The 14,501-nt window shown below is 41.4% G+C and overlaps 2 protein-coding genes across 2 annotated transcripts; both read left to right on the forward strand.

Annotated features, from left to right (window-relative positions):
* Positions 1-1,181: 1,181 nt before the first annotated feature.
* crtam (cytotoxic and regulatory T cell molecule) lies at positions 1,182-6,177 on the forward strand (the record flags this gene model as incomplete). The annotated part of the gene is made up of 10 exons (XM_079508035.1): positions 1,182-1,308; positions 1,523-1,675; positions 1,976-2,095; positions 2,221-2,382; positions 2,892-3,098; positions 3,646-3,729; positions 3,966-4,037; positions 5,356-5,499; positions 5,813-5,899; positions 6,008-6,177. The coding sequence occupies exons 1-10, from the start codon at positions 1,200-1,202 to the stop codon at positions 6,175-6,177; spliced, it is 1,308 nt and encodes a 435-aa protein (XP_079364161.1). The 5' UTR covers positions 1,182-1,199.
* Positions 6,178-7,779: 1,602 nt separating this feature from the next.
* Positions 7,780-13,769, forward strand: LOC306928540 (heat shock cognate 70 kDa protein). Its single transcript, XM_079508756.1, has 9 exons — positions 7,780-7,937; positions 9,159-9,368; positions 10,023-10,228; positions 10,315-10,467; positions 10,602-11,157; positions 11,465-11,667; positions 11,862-12,060; positions 12,613-12,845; positions 13,314-13,769. Exons 2-9 carry the CDS (start codon positions 9,164-9,166, stop codon positions 13,533-13,535), a joined length of 1,977 nt encoding a protein of 658 aa, XP_079364882.1. The 5' UTR covers positions 7,780-7,937; positions 9,159-9,163; the 3' UTR covers positions 13,536-13,769.
* Positions 13,770-14,501: the final 732 nt, after the last annotated feature.

The following is a 14,501-nucleotide window of genomic DNA, read 5'->3' on the forward strand; positions in this document are numbered from 1 at the left end:
TCAGTGTTGGTTCTAGTCAACTACTGTAGACCCCAACACTTGGGAACCTTCTGGTTCCAAGAGAGCCGCTGTGTGGGATTTTCAAAAAACATCCCACACATGTGAAAGAGCTGAACATTTCTTAACCTCTTCGTGAGCATCTACAGCCCACCAAACATCAGTGATGCCCCCACACTTGTTTTCCAAACACACTGTCATTCTTGCAGGTATAGCGTAGGAATACTACAGTACACCCATATATGCACAGCCCAGAGCAGAGATCATCCATATAGTGTACTTACCGCACCTGACCTTACTTTTCCTTTCACAACAGTCATATCATGAGGGGACTGACCACATGACTTCCTGTCAGAACAGCATGCAGAGATGATGAATGTTGTGTGAAAGTAGTGGGCTGTTTAATTTAGAGCTGCAGCACTCCAGTGACAGGTTCTAACGCTTATGTGTGGGTGCTGAAAGTGGGCTTCTTCATTTAGAGCTGTGTTACAGTGACACGTTTGCTCCTTTGCTGTAACACCACACACACACACACACACACACACACACACACACACACACACACACACACACACACACAGACACAGAGACATACACAGCCTGCCCTCAGTTTCCTATGCAGCCCCCAGTGGCCTATGCAATACATTTTGCTCCTGTTGTAAGAAATCTGATGGTCGTTTTTGGACACCCCTGTTCTTTGGCAAATTACCTGGTTCTTTCAGTTCGATCATACTTTCATTAGTGTTGTAGTGGTGACAATGGAGCCTTGATAAAGGAATACATTGATATGATTTACTTATTGTCATGGTGATGGAACATTCATTATGTTAGGGATCAGTACACGGTTTCACTATGAAACCAGACACTTTTTCCAACAGATTGTCTACCATGTAGTCTTGGATCGTGGGCTACTAAAAGATCCATATAGTCAAGGGAGAATGGAAAAGCAATTAATTGGCAGTATGAGGCTGCAGGGTTACTGCATTGCACTGGGTAACCAATTGCAGCACCTGAACAGACAATTGCATTGGCTCAAAATCTACAGAGTTGTATTCCCAATAGCGCTGCAAGCAAATTAATTCATTTACTACAATATTATTATTAATTTACTACAATATGCCTAAATTGTAATTGAATCATACAATGAACCGCTATTATTGATTGTTGCAGTATCACTTGCGGTGTGGCAGCACACAACAGTGATGGAAGGAAGAACATTGACCCTAACATGCCCCATTAGAAATGCTCACAAGAGCAATGTGGAGTGGAAGAACCCAAAGGGATTTCTTATGTTCTTCAACCACGACAAAGGTATAGATATGGTACAGTATAATCTATATGTGTTACATTGTCTGTTTTGGTATCAATATCGAGCCAATACTCATACATAAATTGTGATTAGATCTTGTTTAGATCAGAAATCAAAGAGTATAGGCCTACGACACTTTGAATAGTTACTGATAGAAGCACTAACCATCTTCTCTTCACCCTTCATCTTCACCCTTCATTGATTAAAAATGGACAGCCTTGAAGGACAAACGCTACAGCATTGATACATTGTCTGCATCAGAATTCACCATCAGTGTCTCCAACATCGCCTTCAAAGATGGAGGCAACTATACATGTATTCATTACAGCAACCCTATCAGAGAGAAGACTGTGGAAGTGACTGTATTAGGTATGTGGAAAAGGGGTTCCTCATGATGATTGGGTTCAGCAGTGGTTACACTCAGATGCAAAAACATCTGCTTGAGTTGGTTGTGTCGGTTAACTCACTGTAGCACTTGGAGATTTTCATGAATGTAAAGTGCATTATAAATAAAAATCCATTATTATTATTATATTACTCAAATTGTGTATGTATTTTTTAATTAACACTTGATTACTGATAGATCAAGTAGGCAAATCAAATGACCTATAACCATAAAATGTATTGCTACATATACATACAAAAAATGAATATATGTTTTTCTTTTAGGTTATCCAAAGATGGCAGTAACACGATTGAATGGAAAGCATGTCATCAAGTGCTCTGCAGCAGGAAACCATCATATTCCCAAAATATACTGGCTCCTGGATAATAAGATTGAAATCGCTGGTAATTTGTCAAATGTATTTGTAAATATCTAGTATTACTGTAGTGTAGATGCAACTCATTCATAAAGATTTAATTCGGAACCCCAGCAGCCTTAATACCTTCCAATTACTTTTCCTATCCCACAGCTCAGACCCATTCCAGAGTTGAATACGGAATAAGAAAGTATACCTCAGAGGATACTTTACACATTAAGTCAGTAGAGAAAAGAGTCACAGTGACATGCATTGTTAACCATCCAGCTCTGCATGGCGAATTGCTGAGCAACTTTGTTAACATTGGACAAGCTTGTGAGTACAATTTAAACATTATTATTTCTTCTAATATCTGACCAAATTCTGGGAATTTTAGAAGATGAATAAACAATTTAAAATAATATTCCTCAAATATGAAAGTAATGGTGTTCTTGGGGAAACTCCTGCCTGTTCTCTTTAGAAACTATGTACTGTATAGAAGCCTGAATTTGAGGAACATGAACGTGTTGTTCAACTGTCACAAAACAGGGAAAGTACTCTTACAGTATTGTAGTATCATGCGAAAGTCAATCGCCTCAGTGAATTCCCTTTTCCAGTAAATGGACTGACAGTAGTATTCTGGTCACTATGTGTATCTGCATGTTATTAGATTGACAAATAATTTCAACATTTGATTTATTTATTTTTATTGATGAAGCGATTAAATTCCACAATTCATACCTATCACACATAGGCAGACATGTGATATGATACTATGATTCCTGTTTCTACAGTAATAGGCCTAGTGTGATTACTACATGATTTTTATTAACTCTTCTTTATAGCCCCAAATTTCCCAAGGTCAATCGCAACAACATCACCTATGACTCTACCACAAAGGTCAACAGACATACCAAGAATCACATCTCAGTGGACTATAATTGAGGGAACCACAGAGTTGCAGACTACAGACGTGTCTGAACCATCAACTGTTAGCTCCAGTGGTCTAGAGACAATCACATATACCACTGGAATACATCTGAGCACTATTTGTGAGTAAAGCAGCTATTTTAACTAAAACGGCTATGAGTTTTTGAGTGACAAACTACAGTATTTGAGAGATGTGATCCAGAAAATTCATTATTGAATTACAGATTAATACATGTCTAAATTCTATATGCTGCAAATGCTGTATGCACTATAAATCATACCATAGCACACACACACGTTCAAACGACCACATTAGGTTCAAAGTCAAAGTCGTACGATTGTTCTCACACAGTACAGTTCTGCTTCCTTTTAAGGGTTCATGACATTCATTTTCATTTAGGCAAAATCCCTCAGCAGTGACATCTGCTGGTAAATTCCTATGTCATATATTGTGGACTCTTATCTCGCAGTCCACAGGCAAATCAGAGCACTTGTTTGAGCCAGAAACCCCCAGACCACAGAAAATCTACTGAATGTTAAAAGTTTTTGGGGTGCAATTGAGCTCTGAAAAAAAATAAAAAAATAACAGTCAACATTTTTGTTCCAGCAGCATACATGCCTTTGTGGTTTATTCACTACAAGGCCTTATCGTATTTGTGTTCTTTCCAGATGACTCAGTCTCAGAGAGCTCTCTACCTGATTCAACCTTTACAAACAACGATACTACTGTCACCAACGTAACCACCATAACAGGTATGAAGCTCGGGTCAACTACAGGTAGATTAGTCTAGGTAGACTGCAGTTTCATTTTGACAACAGCCTCCTGGCCTGTTGTAGTACTGAATTGAAACCTGGGCCGGCCGAGCAGTCCAGGCACCTTGGCTGGTAAAATAAAGGAAAAAAAAACCAAAAATATATATATAAAAAATAAAAAAAAAGTAATGAATTGAGAGTGTAACAGTGTAATGACTCTTCTTAATTCTGAACAGGTCTGACACATGTAGATGATGTAACAAATAGAGCCACATCGAATAATGGTACATCAAGCAACATTACCATTGGTAAGTCAAGCCTGCGGTCAGTATCTCGTTTCAGAGACAACTAGAAAAAGTGCCCTTCTGGGCACAGGAGACCTGTGTGTGTGTGTGTGTGTGTGTGTGTGTGTGTGTGTGTGTGACAAGGCTTGGCCTGTTGTAGCGCCACCATGAGGCTGATTTGAAAACTGTCAAGTGGCATTTCTTCCAAAGCCTAGTGGGAATATGCATGCACAGTTTCACCAGAATCGGATGCTGCGTTGAGTAGTTGTGGCGATTTGTACAAAACGGGTACAAAGCGGGCTACTCCTGAAAATTTTAGAACCCAATTGTAGCCAATGAGGGTGGATTATGAGAAATCAAACAAACCCGTCTTGATCACATGACTATGGAGAGTATGTGTACCGATTTGCGTGAAATTTGGATAAAATCTGAAGGTGTAATATTAGAAAATGTGTTTTACATATGTCGGCCTCCTGGTGGCGCTATAAAGAGCAGATGTGAAAAATTCCAGGCAAAGGTTTTTCCTTGGCCTCTAGGGAGTTGGCATACAAAGTTATCCACAGATCCATGCAGTTAGAGGTAAAAACACTTTTTGGCCAGTTATAGCGCCACCATGAGGCTGAGTTGAAAATGTTCATGTGGCATTTCTTCCTCAATGGGAATGTGCGTGCACAATTTCACAGAAATCACACAATGTGTTCATGATTTGCAGCACTTTGTTTGAAACTGAGCACTCCTGCGAACTTTGGAAGCCAATCTTAGCCAATCAGGATGGAGTCTGAGAAATCTGAAAGACCCATTTCGTTGAATGGCTCTAGAGAGACTGTGTACCAATTTGCGTGATGTTTGGACAAAATCTGTAGGTGTACTGTCCAAAAACTTGTTTTGCACAAAGCGGCCTCCTGGTGGCGCTATAACAGGCCGTTCTGGAAATTTTGGGGCAGAGGTTCATCGTTGGCATCCAGGGAGTGTGTGTGCAAAATTTGGCATCGACCAGGTTAACGGTGCCGGAGATTAGCTGTTCACAGACGGAAGGACGGACGGACGGACACACACACACACACACGGACGGACGGATGGACGGACGGAGTGCAAAACTCTCTCCCCATGCCTTCGGCCTGGTGGAGACAAACATACTCTCTGCCTGGTGGAGACAAAAATTAAAATTCGATAATATGATTTAATATGCGTACACACATTGGTGTATTGTACACAGTAAAATCCTCAGTGTTAATTTATTCCATTTGTAACCACTCTGTATTTTACAGTAGTGCTGAATGCTGATTATGTCTGACCGAAACACAGGGTGACATGAGTGTATTATGTTTCTGTTCATTCCCAGATAGCTTTGATGAGCTGGCAAGGCAGAAAGGAAATGGTTCATCTGTGCTTGTATTTCTGGTTACATGCCTGATATTTTCACTTTTAGTGGTAGTAATTTTCTTTGTTATCAAAATCAGGAGAGCGCACATCCTCTGGAAAAGAGGTAAGTGGAAATTATGTTGGACATTTTCTATGCTCCATTACGTCGACATGTATGTATGCCGTTGAGGGCTGATTTTACCCTTTTGCACATAGGTTGCACAAAGCTGGAGTAGTCTCAGAATCTAATGTTTTTCTTCTTCTTTTTCTCATTGTTCTACATCCAAAAAGAGTTCACCTGAATAGCTTATGTTAAACTAAACTTACTACTAGAAAAATAAATATAGACTATTAAACTCAAGACTCAAGAAGTGGTTGTGTTTCATGTTATGCCATTCTGAAATGTCTCAAATATTTTGTTATTCCAATTCTTACAGAAAATGAAGAGTCAGATCAGTCAATGGATAGCAGTAAATCAAAATCAAACCATGAAGAGAAGCAAGTCCAGGGGCAAAAGCGCAGAGGTAAAATATTAGCATTCAGCCACCTGACCAAAACAAATACAGAAAGGGTCTCAAAGTGGAAGATGTTATTTTTTTATATAATTTGTTGTGAAATGTTTTTCCCTACAGGTCTTTTCAGCACAGTATTCGCAACATATGTCATTCAGGAGCCAAGAGAGATAACCGAAGCACCAAATACTACTGAAGAGTCAGCAGCTGAAAGTATACAAAGGGATACTCATATCACCCCACAAACAGATGATTCTGTCAATGTACAAATTAAAGAAACAGAACTGTGACATTGTTGTGAACATTCCCATAATGACTTGCCTGTAGAATATTGTGTATATTTGTATATAAATATATGGTTTTATTTTTATTTAACTTTTATAAGAATGTTGTTTAGACCTATATAAATGTGTTGCTTTTAGGATTAAAATAAAGTAAACTATATTATGAGCAATCTTATCGGTCTTTGTGCAGTAATTACTGCACAACTGCTAAATCCAATTGTTTTAGTTTGTCATGTTTGACAGCTGAATAGAATGTTATGTGACATCTCAGATTAATACAATTAAACAATCACCTATAACAACAATCACTATTAACAGTATAAAAATACACATTCTTGCTGTCACATTTCAGGTAGGCCTACATTTGTATAGGTCTGACTAATATTTTGTTTAAGCAACACATTTTAAAGTTGTTTTTTTGATTGATAGGTTGAAAGTAGTCGATCAGGAAATGGGGAGAGAGATGAATCGGGGGAAAGACACATGCTGTCAGGCTGGCTCAGCAGCCTAGGTGCCCAGACGGTTGAGCTAACCTAAGCAACACATTTTAACATGATCTCAAACCCATCGCATAAGTGATTGGGCTTATACTTCTTGCGCTGTTTAATATTGTAAAATTAGATGCAAAATACACTGATTCTGTTCAGCTAAATTCACTGATTCTCAACATGGGGTCTGCAGGGGACCCCCATCCACATGGGTCCTTGGGGAGGTTGGTCCCCAGTTTAATACTTGATATTAACCTGAGGACAAGATGGACCCTTACAGATCCATTTGGTTCCATTTCTACACTCCCTTAAATCAACACTGAATATTTGACAGCATAGATTGTGGTCAAATTAAATACAATTAGGGTACAGTATGTGGTGGCCTAACAATATCAAACCACTTGTCCATAAATAATAAAATAAATAAAATTGAATATGTAAAGAAGCCCTATTTATTGTATTCAGCATTGACGACGGTCACGTCGGTCAGTGGAGAAAATTGCACCCCTTATAGGGGCCTAGCCCCAAGGCCCAAAGGCCCTCCACAGATAGGGCGACTGTGGCTCAAGAGGTAGAGCAGGTCGTCCAATGATCCATGAGTCGGTGGTTCGAATCCCGGCTCCTCCTGGCTACATGTCGAAATGTCCTTGGGCAAGACACTGAACCCCAATCGGTGTATGAATGTGTGTGTGAATGGGTGAATGTAATGCACAATCTATGTAAAGCGCCTTATATAGCGCTATATAAATGCACCATTTACCATTTTAGATCCAAGTCCCATCCACAGCAATGATTTGCAATGCATTGCAACTCCTTGCAAGTTGCAGCAACAACATGCAACTTGTTTGGTGTGGACTTTTTTCAGAGTGGAAAAAAACAATGAGTCATTGATAAGTAATTTATTCATTATCAATGAGTCAATGACTGAGCCTACATGAAACCATGTGGTTACACAATATACAATGGAATTATGAAACTCAGGCAGCCGAAAGAAAGGCGGATACTCCTAACAGGAAGTGGGAGGGACATCAAGTAATGTTATATGGCGATTGGCTTATCACATGTATTTCCTGGTGACGTGTGGGCTAGGTCATTGGTGGATTGCTGAGAAACAGCTGAAGCCTCGGCGTGTGATTGGCTGCTTTGGCCGGCCATATAGAAGACCCACGGTGGAGTTTCTTTCTTTCACTCTCAGGCTCCAGGCGAACAGCAGCAGCTTCGCCACTGCGCAACTCAACCAATAACACCACCAAATTCATCAGCGGCAGCCAATATCTGGTGAGTCTCGCCGTATTTCATTATTTTCTGTGTGTTTGAACAAGAAACGGCAGTCAGCGTTCCTGTAACCTTTGCCAAGTGTTGTTTCAAACGGTAAAACTTAGTAGCACACGAGGATTTCACAATGACCCGTTCATGATGGCGGCATTATGTCGGCTGTGTTAGCTTGAAACAATCTGAAAGACAATTTGTGCTGTTTTTGATATCCACCGACACTGGATTGAACGGAAGTAGATTGCATTGCTAAATGACTGTTGGTTGCGACCGAGTGCCGGCTCTACTCGATAAGAAGCTGTAGTGTAGAATGTTCTAGAACATCTAACCACGTGGTCTGAACCCCGCCATTAATGGGCATCTCTTCTTCATCCATGACAAGGAGATCCATGGACATCGTGTCCCTCACTTGATGTCCCCAGTTATTTATTTTACTTGGCCTAACGGCAAAGATCACTATGATGACGTTTTTTCCTGCCTTTCGTAGTTTCCACCAGAGGTTGAAAGACCAAAGATGGCATAAAACCTTCCTTGGATGTCTGAGTGATCACGTAGAAATAAGGCTCTGGCAGTTCAATTGATTAAAAGACAATTTGTCTCAAATTAAACTTTGATTAATTTGGTTTTAATTTTTTACTAATGTTTTGAATAGCTGGATTGGTATCACACGGATCTCGTTTGCAGTTCAAATATGACCTGTTGAGAATGTAAGTTCAGTAATTGCTTAACCTGATGAATGCCCTTCTAAACGATCACATTTGGTTTGATAAAATGCAACGTCGTTGATGGTGTAATGCTGAGTAGGACTGCCAAAAGTCATTAGGCGGTCACATCGCTGCTCATGAATATGTCACTCTTGGCTGAGAGTCGTGTAGCTGGGCTTTGTGAGGAAGTAGCAGTTTCCTTCCTGTTTTGACCTCATGGTGGGCGGGAACTGGTGAAGTGTTCGTGCCCTGCTGTGACTTGTCCAGTTGCTTCAAATGTCATATTGGCACACCCAGGGCTTGAGAGTGCTAGTGACATGTGCAATCCCAACAGTTTATTGACTGAAGTTAAGTGGCTCAATTTAGAGATGGTGGCAAATGCAGACCCAACAGAGTAGGCTACAATTAACTTTAATGTGTTTGAGAAAATCATTGTAGCTCACAAGAGATGGCTGGCAGAACAAACTGACTGTAGGGTTTGTCATGGCAAAGCATTTTTGATAATCTTGTTGTGATCTTTCAGGAAACATGTCTAAGGGACCAGCAGTGGGCATTGACCTGGGAACCACCTACTCCTGTGTGGGTGTTTTCCAGCATGGCAAGGTTGAGATCATTGCCAACGACCAGGGAAACAGGACCACACCCAGTTATGTGGCCTTCACAGACTCCGAGAGGCTCATCGGAGATGCCGCCAAGAATCAGGTTGCCATGAACCCCTGCAACACAGTCTTCGGTAAGGGTTTGCTCCTTACATGTCGATTAGAATGTGTGGTCTGTCTGGAGACGGTCCACACCTTCACCAACTTAATCTCTTATGCCCCATGTATTACAAAAATGACAAATGGGGTGATCTACAAGCTCACAAAGCTACAAATGGCGTTGCCAGGTTGAAGTTGTTAACATTTTGCTTACCCAACGGGTAATATTAAAACTAAAATACATAAACCTTCATGGAGTTTAACCCCAGACCCCAATTTTGACCAGTTAGCGGAGAAGACTGCCTGTGTAATGCAAGGGAGCTTTGAGTTGTGCAATACTCTACTTGTCAATCACCCCAAACAACTGCAGATGTACAAGTTTTATTTAACATACTCTACAGATTCCTCACAAAGGTCCCAATTGAATTTTAAAATGGGTTGGATCACTGTGATGACGTTTATTCCTGCCTTTCGTAGTTTCCACCAGAGGTTGAAAGACCAAAGATGGCATAAAACCTTCCTTGGATGTCTGAGTAATCAAGTAGAAATACTAGGGCTGTGCCCATTGAGCTAATTGATCAATTTGAGTTGAGGAAAAAGTTGCCAATAGAATTGTCAAAGTAATGAATAGTTGTGACTGTAGTAGAAATGGCCTCAACATGACGTGATATTTTCTGATGCTTTTGCAGATGCCAAGAGACTGATTGGACGCAGGTTCGATGATGGAGTTGTGCAGTCGGACATGAAGCACTGGCCCTTTACAGTGGTCAATGACAACACCCGACCCAAAGTCCAGGTTGATTACAAGGGCGAGGCAAAGTGCTTCTACCCGGAGGAGATTTCTTCAATGGTGCTGGTGAAGATGAAGGAAATTGCTGAAGCTTACCTCGGAAAGGTGGGTTTCAACAAGTGGCTTGAAGGCAGTGTGGGTAATGTGGCGTTCGTGACGTAATGGAACTAACTGGATTGTTCTCTCCCCAGACTGTAAACAATGCAGTTATTACAGTGCCTGCCTACTTCAATGACTCGCAGCGCCAGGCCACCAAGGATGCTGGCACCATCTCTGGTCTGAATGTTCTCCGTATCATCAATGAGCCAACAGCTGCTGCCATTGCTTATGGTTTGGACAAAAAGGTATTCCGTTTATTCCCCAGTTGCACAGTGCTGTGAACATTATCAAAATGGCGCCTAAATTAACCTTTGCGCAGTGCTGCTGTTTTGATACTAGATTCTGTTTAGTGCTGCTCTAACTATGAACTAATTTTCAGGTTGGTGCTGAGAGGAACGTGCTCATCTTTGACCTCGGTGGTGGTACTTTTGATGTGTCCATCTTGACCATTGAGGATGGCATTTTCGAAGTAAAGTCCACTGCTGGAGACACTCATCTTGGAGGGGAAGACTTTGACAGCCGCATGGTCAATCACTTCATTGCAGAGTTCAAGCGCAAATACAAGAAGGACATTAGTGACAATAAGAGGGCTGTCCGCCGTCTACGCACTGCATGTGAGAGGGCAAAGCGCACTCTGTCTTCCAGCACCCAGGCCAGCATTGAGATCGACTCTCTGTACGAGGGAGTCGACTTCTATACGTCCATCACCAGGGCTCGTTTCGAGGAGCTGAACGCCGATCTCTTCCGTGGTACTTTGGACCCCGTGGAGAAGTCACTCCGTGATGCCAAGATGGACAAGGGTACGATCCATGACATCGTTTTGGTTGGTGGCTCCACTCGCATTCCCAAGATCCAGAAGCTGCTGCAAGACTTATTCAATGGCAAGGAGCTAAACAAAAGCATCAACCCTGATGAAGCTGTGGCCTATGGAGCTGGTGAGTTGTGGTTTCTATTCTAAGTAAGACTACCAGCCTGTTTGTATGTGGGGTGTGATATAGGCTGGATCACTGTGATGACGTTTTTTCCTGCCTTTCGTAGTTTCCACCAGAGGTTGAAAGACCAAAGATGGCCCAAAACCTTCCTTGGATGTCTGAGTGATTAGAATATTATTCTGTACAGTTTACACCCCTCATGATGTTTTAGTTTAATGTAATTGTGCACTGAATGACCACTGGCTGTAAATTGGCTTACTTTTTACAAAGTACATGGTGATTTTAAACGGTACATGTTTGTCATCCACAGCTGTCCAGGCTGCCATCCTGTCTGGTGACAAGTCTGAGAATGTCCAGGACCTGCTTCTTCTGGATGTCACCCCCCTGTCCCTGGGTATTGAGACCGCTGGAGGTGTCATGACTGTCCTGATCAAACGTAACACAACCATCCCCACCAAGCAGACCCAGACCTTCACCACCTACTCGGACAACCAGCCTGGTGTGCTCATTCAGGTGAGGAACATGTCTTCTCTCAGTATTGTGTATCGCTATGATGACGTTTATTCCTGCCTTTCGTAGTTTCCACCTGAGGTTGAAAAACCAGAGATGGCCCAGCCCTTCCTTGGATGTCTGAGCGATTCCATAGATATTGTTTGTCATATCTGTTCATTTGTACACGTGGCTCTAATGTTCCATGCTTCCCACAGGTATTTGAGGGTGAGCGTGCCATGACCAAGGACAACAACTTGCTGGGCAAGTTTGAGCTGACTGGAATTCCCCCGGCACCTCGTGGTGTCCCTCAGATTGAGGTCACCTTCGACATAGACGCCAACGGCATCATGAATGTGTCTGCTGCTGACAAGAGCACTGGAAAGGAGAACAAGATTACCATCACAAACGACAAAGGTACTTAGAAATTAAAACGGTTGTTTACTTACTAAATTGGTGTAAATTTCTACCTGTGAGACAGTGCCTGCTTAATGCAGATAGCTATTGAGCTTTGAGTTGTGTAATATATTCTCTACTTGTGAATCACCTGAACACCACCCCAAACTGCAGATATACTAGTTTTATTGTAATAACTTACTACTCCACGATACAGATTCCTCAAATGTTTCAAATTGAATTTCACAATAGGCTGGATCACTGTGATGACGTTTATTCCTGCCTTTCGTAGTTTCCACCAGAGGTTGAAAGACCAAAGATGGCATAAAACCTTCCTTGGATGTCTGAGTGATCAAGTAGAAATAGGGCTGTGGCAGTTGAACTAATCAATTTGAGAAAATTAGTTCATGGAAGAGTAATCGAAATGGCCTCAACATGTGTTATTTTCAGACATTTGCAGATGCCAAGACTTGGTAGCCGGTTCGATGATGGAGTTGTGCAGTCAAGACATGAAGCACTTGCCTTTATTTATTTTTTAAACGGTAGTTTGACACTCTTGTCTTGTGTACCCAGGTCGTCTCAGCAAAGACGACATTGAGCGCATGGTCCAGGATGCTGAGAAATACAAGTCTGAGGATGATGTCCAGCGTGACAAGGTGTCTTCTAAAAACTCTCTGGAGTCTTACGCCTTCAACATGAAGTCTACCGTCGAGGATGAGAAGCTCGCTGGTAAAATCAGTGATGAGGATAAGCAGAAGATCATGGAAAAGTGCAATGAGGTCATCAGCTGGCTGGACAAGAATCAGGTATGAATATTTATACAATACATGTTTGTCTTGTGAAACATTACAGAATGCCTGCTTAATGCAGGGTAGCTTGAGTTGTATAATACAGCTCAATAACCTGAACAACACTACCCCAAATGACTGCAGATGTATATGTCTTATTGTATTAACAAACACAACGTTTCATTAAAGCTACAAATTGTAGTTTAAAATAGGCTGGATCACTGTGATGTTTTTTCCTGCCTTTCGTAGTTTCCACCAGAGGTTGAAAGACCAATGATGGCATAAAACCTTCCTTGGATGTCTGAGTGATCAAGTAGAAATATGGCTGTGGCAGTTGAACTGATCAATATGAAAATGTCATATGTGCTTCTCAGTAATCTATAGAATAAACTGCATAATAAAAGTTGCAGGCCTCTGATTACTGATTAGTTGCCTTTGATTAACATGTGAGGCTTACCTTTCCATTTGCCTTGCCTTTCGTTACAGACTGCAGAGAAGGAAGAGTATGAGCATCAGCAGAAGGAGCTGGAGAAGGTGTGCAACCCCATCATCACCAAGCTATACCAGGGTGCAGGTGGGATGCCAGGCGGGATGCCTGAAGGTATGCCCGGTGGCATGCCCGGTGGCATGCCCGGTGGCTTCCCTGGAGCAGGCGGTGCTCCCAGTGGCGGTGGATCATCTGGACCAACCATTGAGGAGGTCGACTAAAACATTCCTCACTTGCAAGCAACTACCTCCACCTGAGAGAAGAAGTTTAACCCTCATAGTTCAAGTTGGCAGTTGAGCTACAGAGTGATTTTTAAAATGGGGGTTTGATGGTATCTCATTTGTATTTTGTCAACAGGCCAAAAGTTTTTTGTTTTTTTGCACAATGATGTTTAATTTAACATGAATGTTTTCTACTTGTCTTGACTAAATAAAATAAAATATGACAACCCTCTACCCTAGTTTTGACTAAACTTATTTATTTTTACACGTTTTGGACATGTATCCATGATAATTTTATGTTTGACACACCCTTTGTTGTATTCCTGTTCAGGCTACAAAAAATACCTTACACTAATTACCATGCTGCAGCTAATCAGAAAATGATAACATGACCACTGTGGCCTGACACACCACCAGGACTGTTGATTAGCCTGCCATGTTCAACTGTTTACATCTGAACCTGAATACCAGTACAAAATCATCCTATATCCTTTAGGGGCCATGATCATCCCCACAACATGGTATGTCTTATGCTCGGGTTGGAATATTATTACAACTTAACTAGCTGTCATGCTGTGTGCCCAGGGTATGATGCAATATTAGAATGTGTAGCTATAATCTGCTCATTACTCGACTAAAATGGAAAATATTTTCAAGTTATGACACTTTCACCCTGATCTTATTGGATGAAATGGGATTAACATACATGTTTACTACAGAACTGGAGAGACTGGTACCCCGTTATAATTTATGGGGGAAGTACACTACTAGCTCTTGTAGCCTAGCAATGATTACAGGGTATAAATGGTGTTTAACAAATTCACTTGCAACTAAAGTCTGTTATACTTGAGTCTTGCAATTATACACCGACATTGAAGTGCCACCTGGTGGCTGCACCCAGCAACTGCGCCGTTGGACTAGGTATCGTTTATTAGTCTGCTCTGAGTGTATACTCACATTTAAATA

The sequence above is a fragment of the Electrona antarctica genome, assembly GCF_951216825.1.
Source record: "Electrona antarctica genome assembly, chromosome: 8".
Taxonomy (NCBI): Eukaryota; Metazoa; Chordata; class Actinopteri; order Myctophiformes; family Myctophidae; genus Electrona; species Electrona antarctica.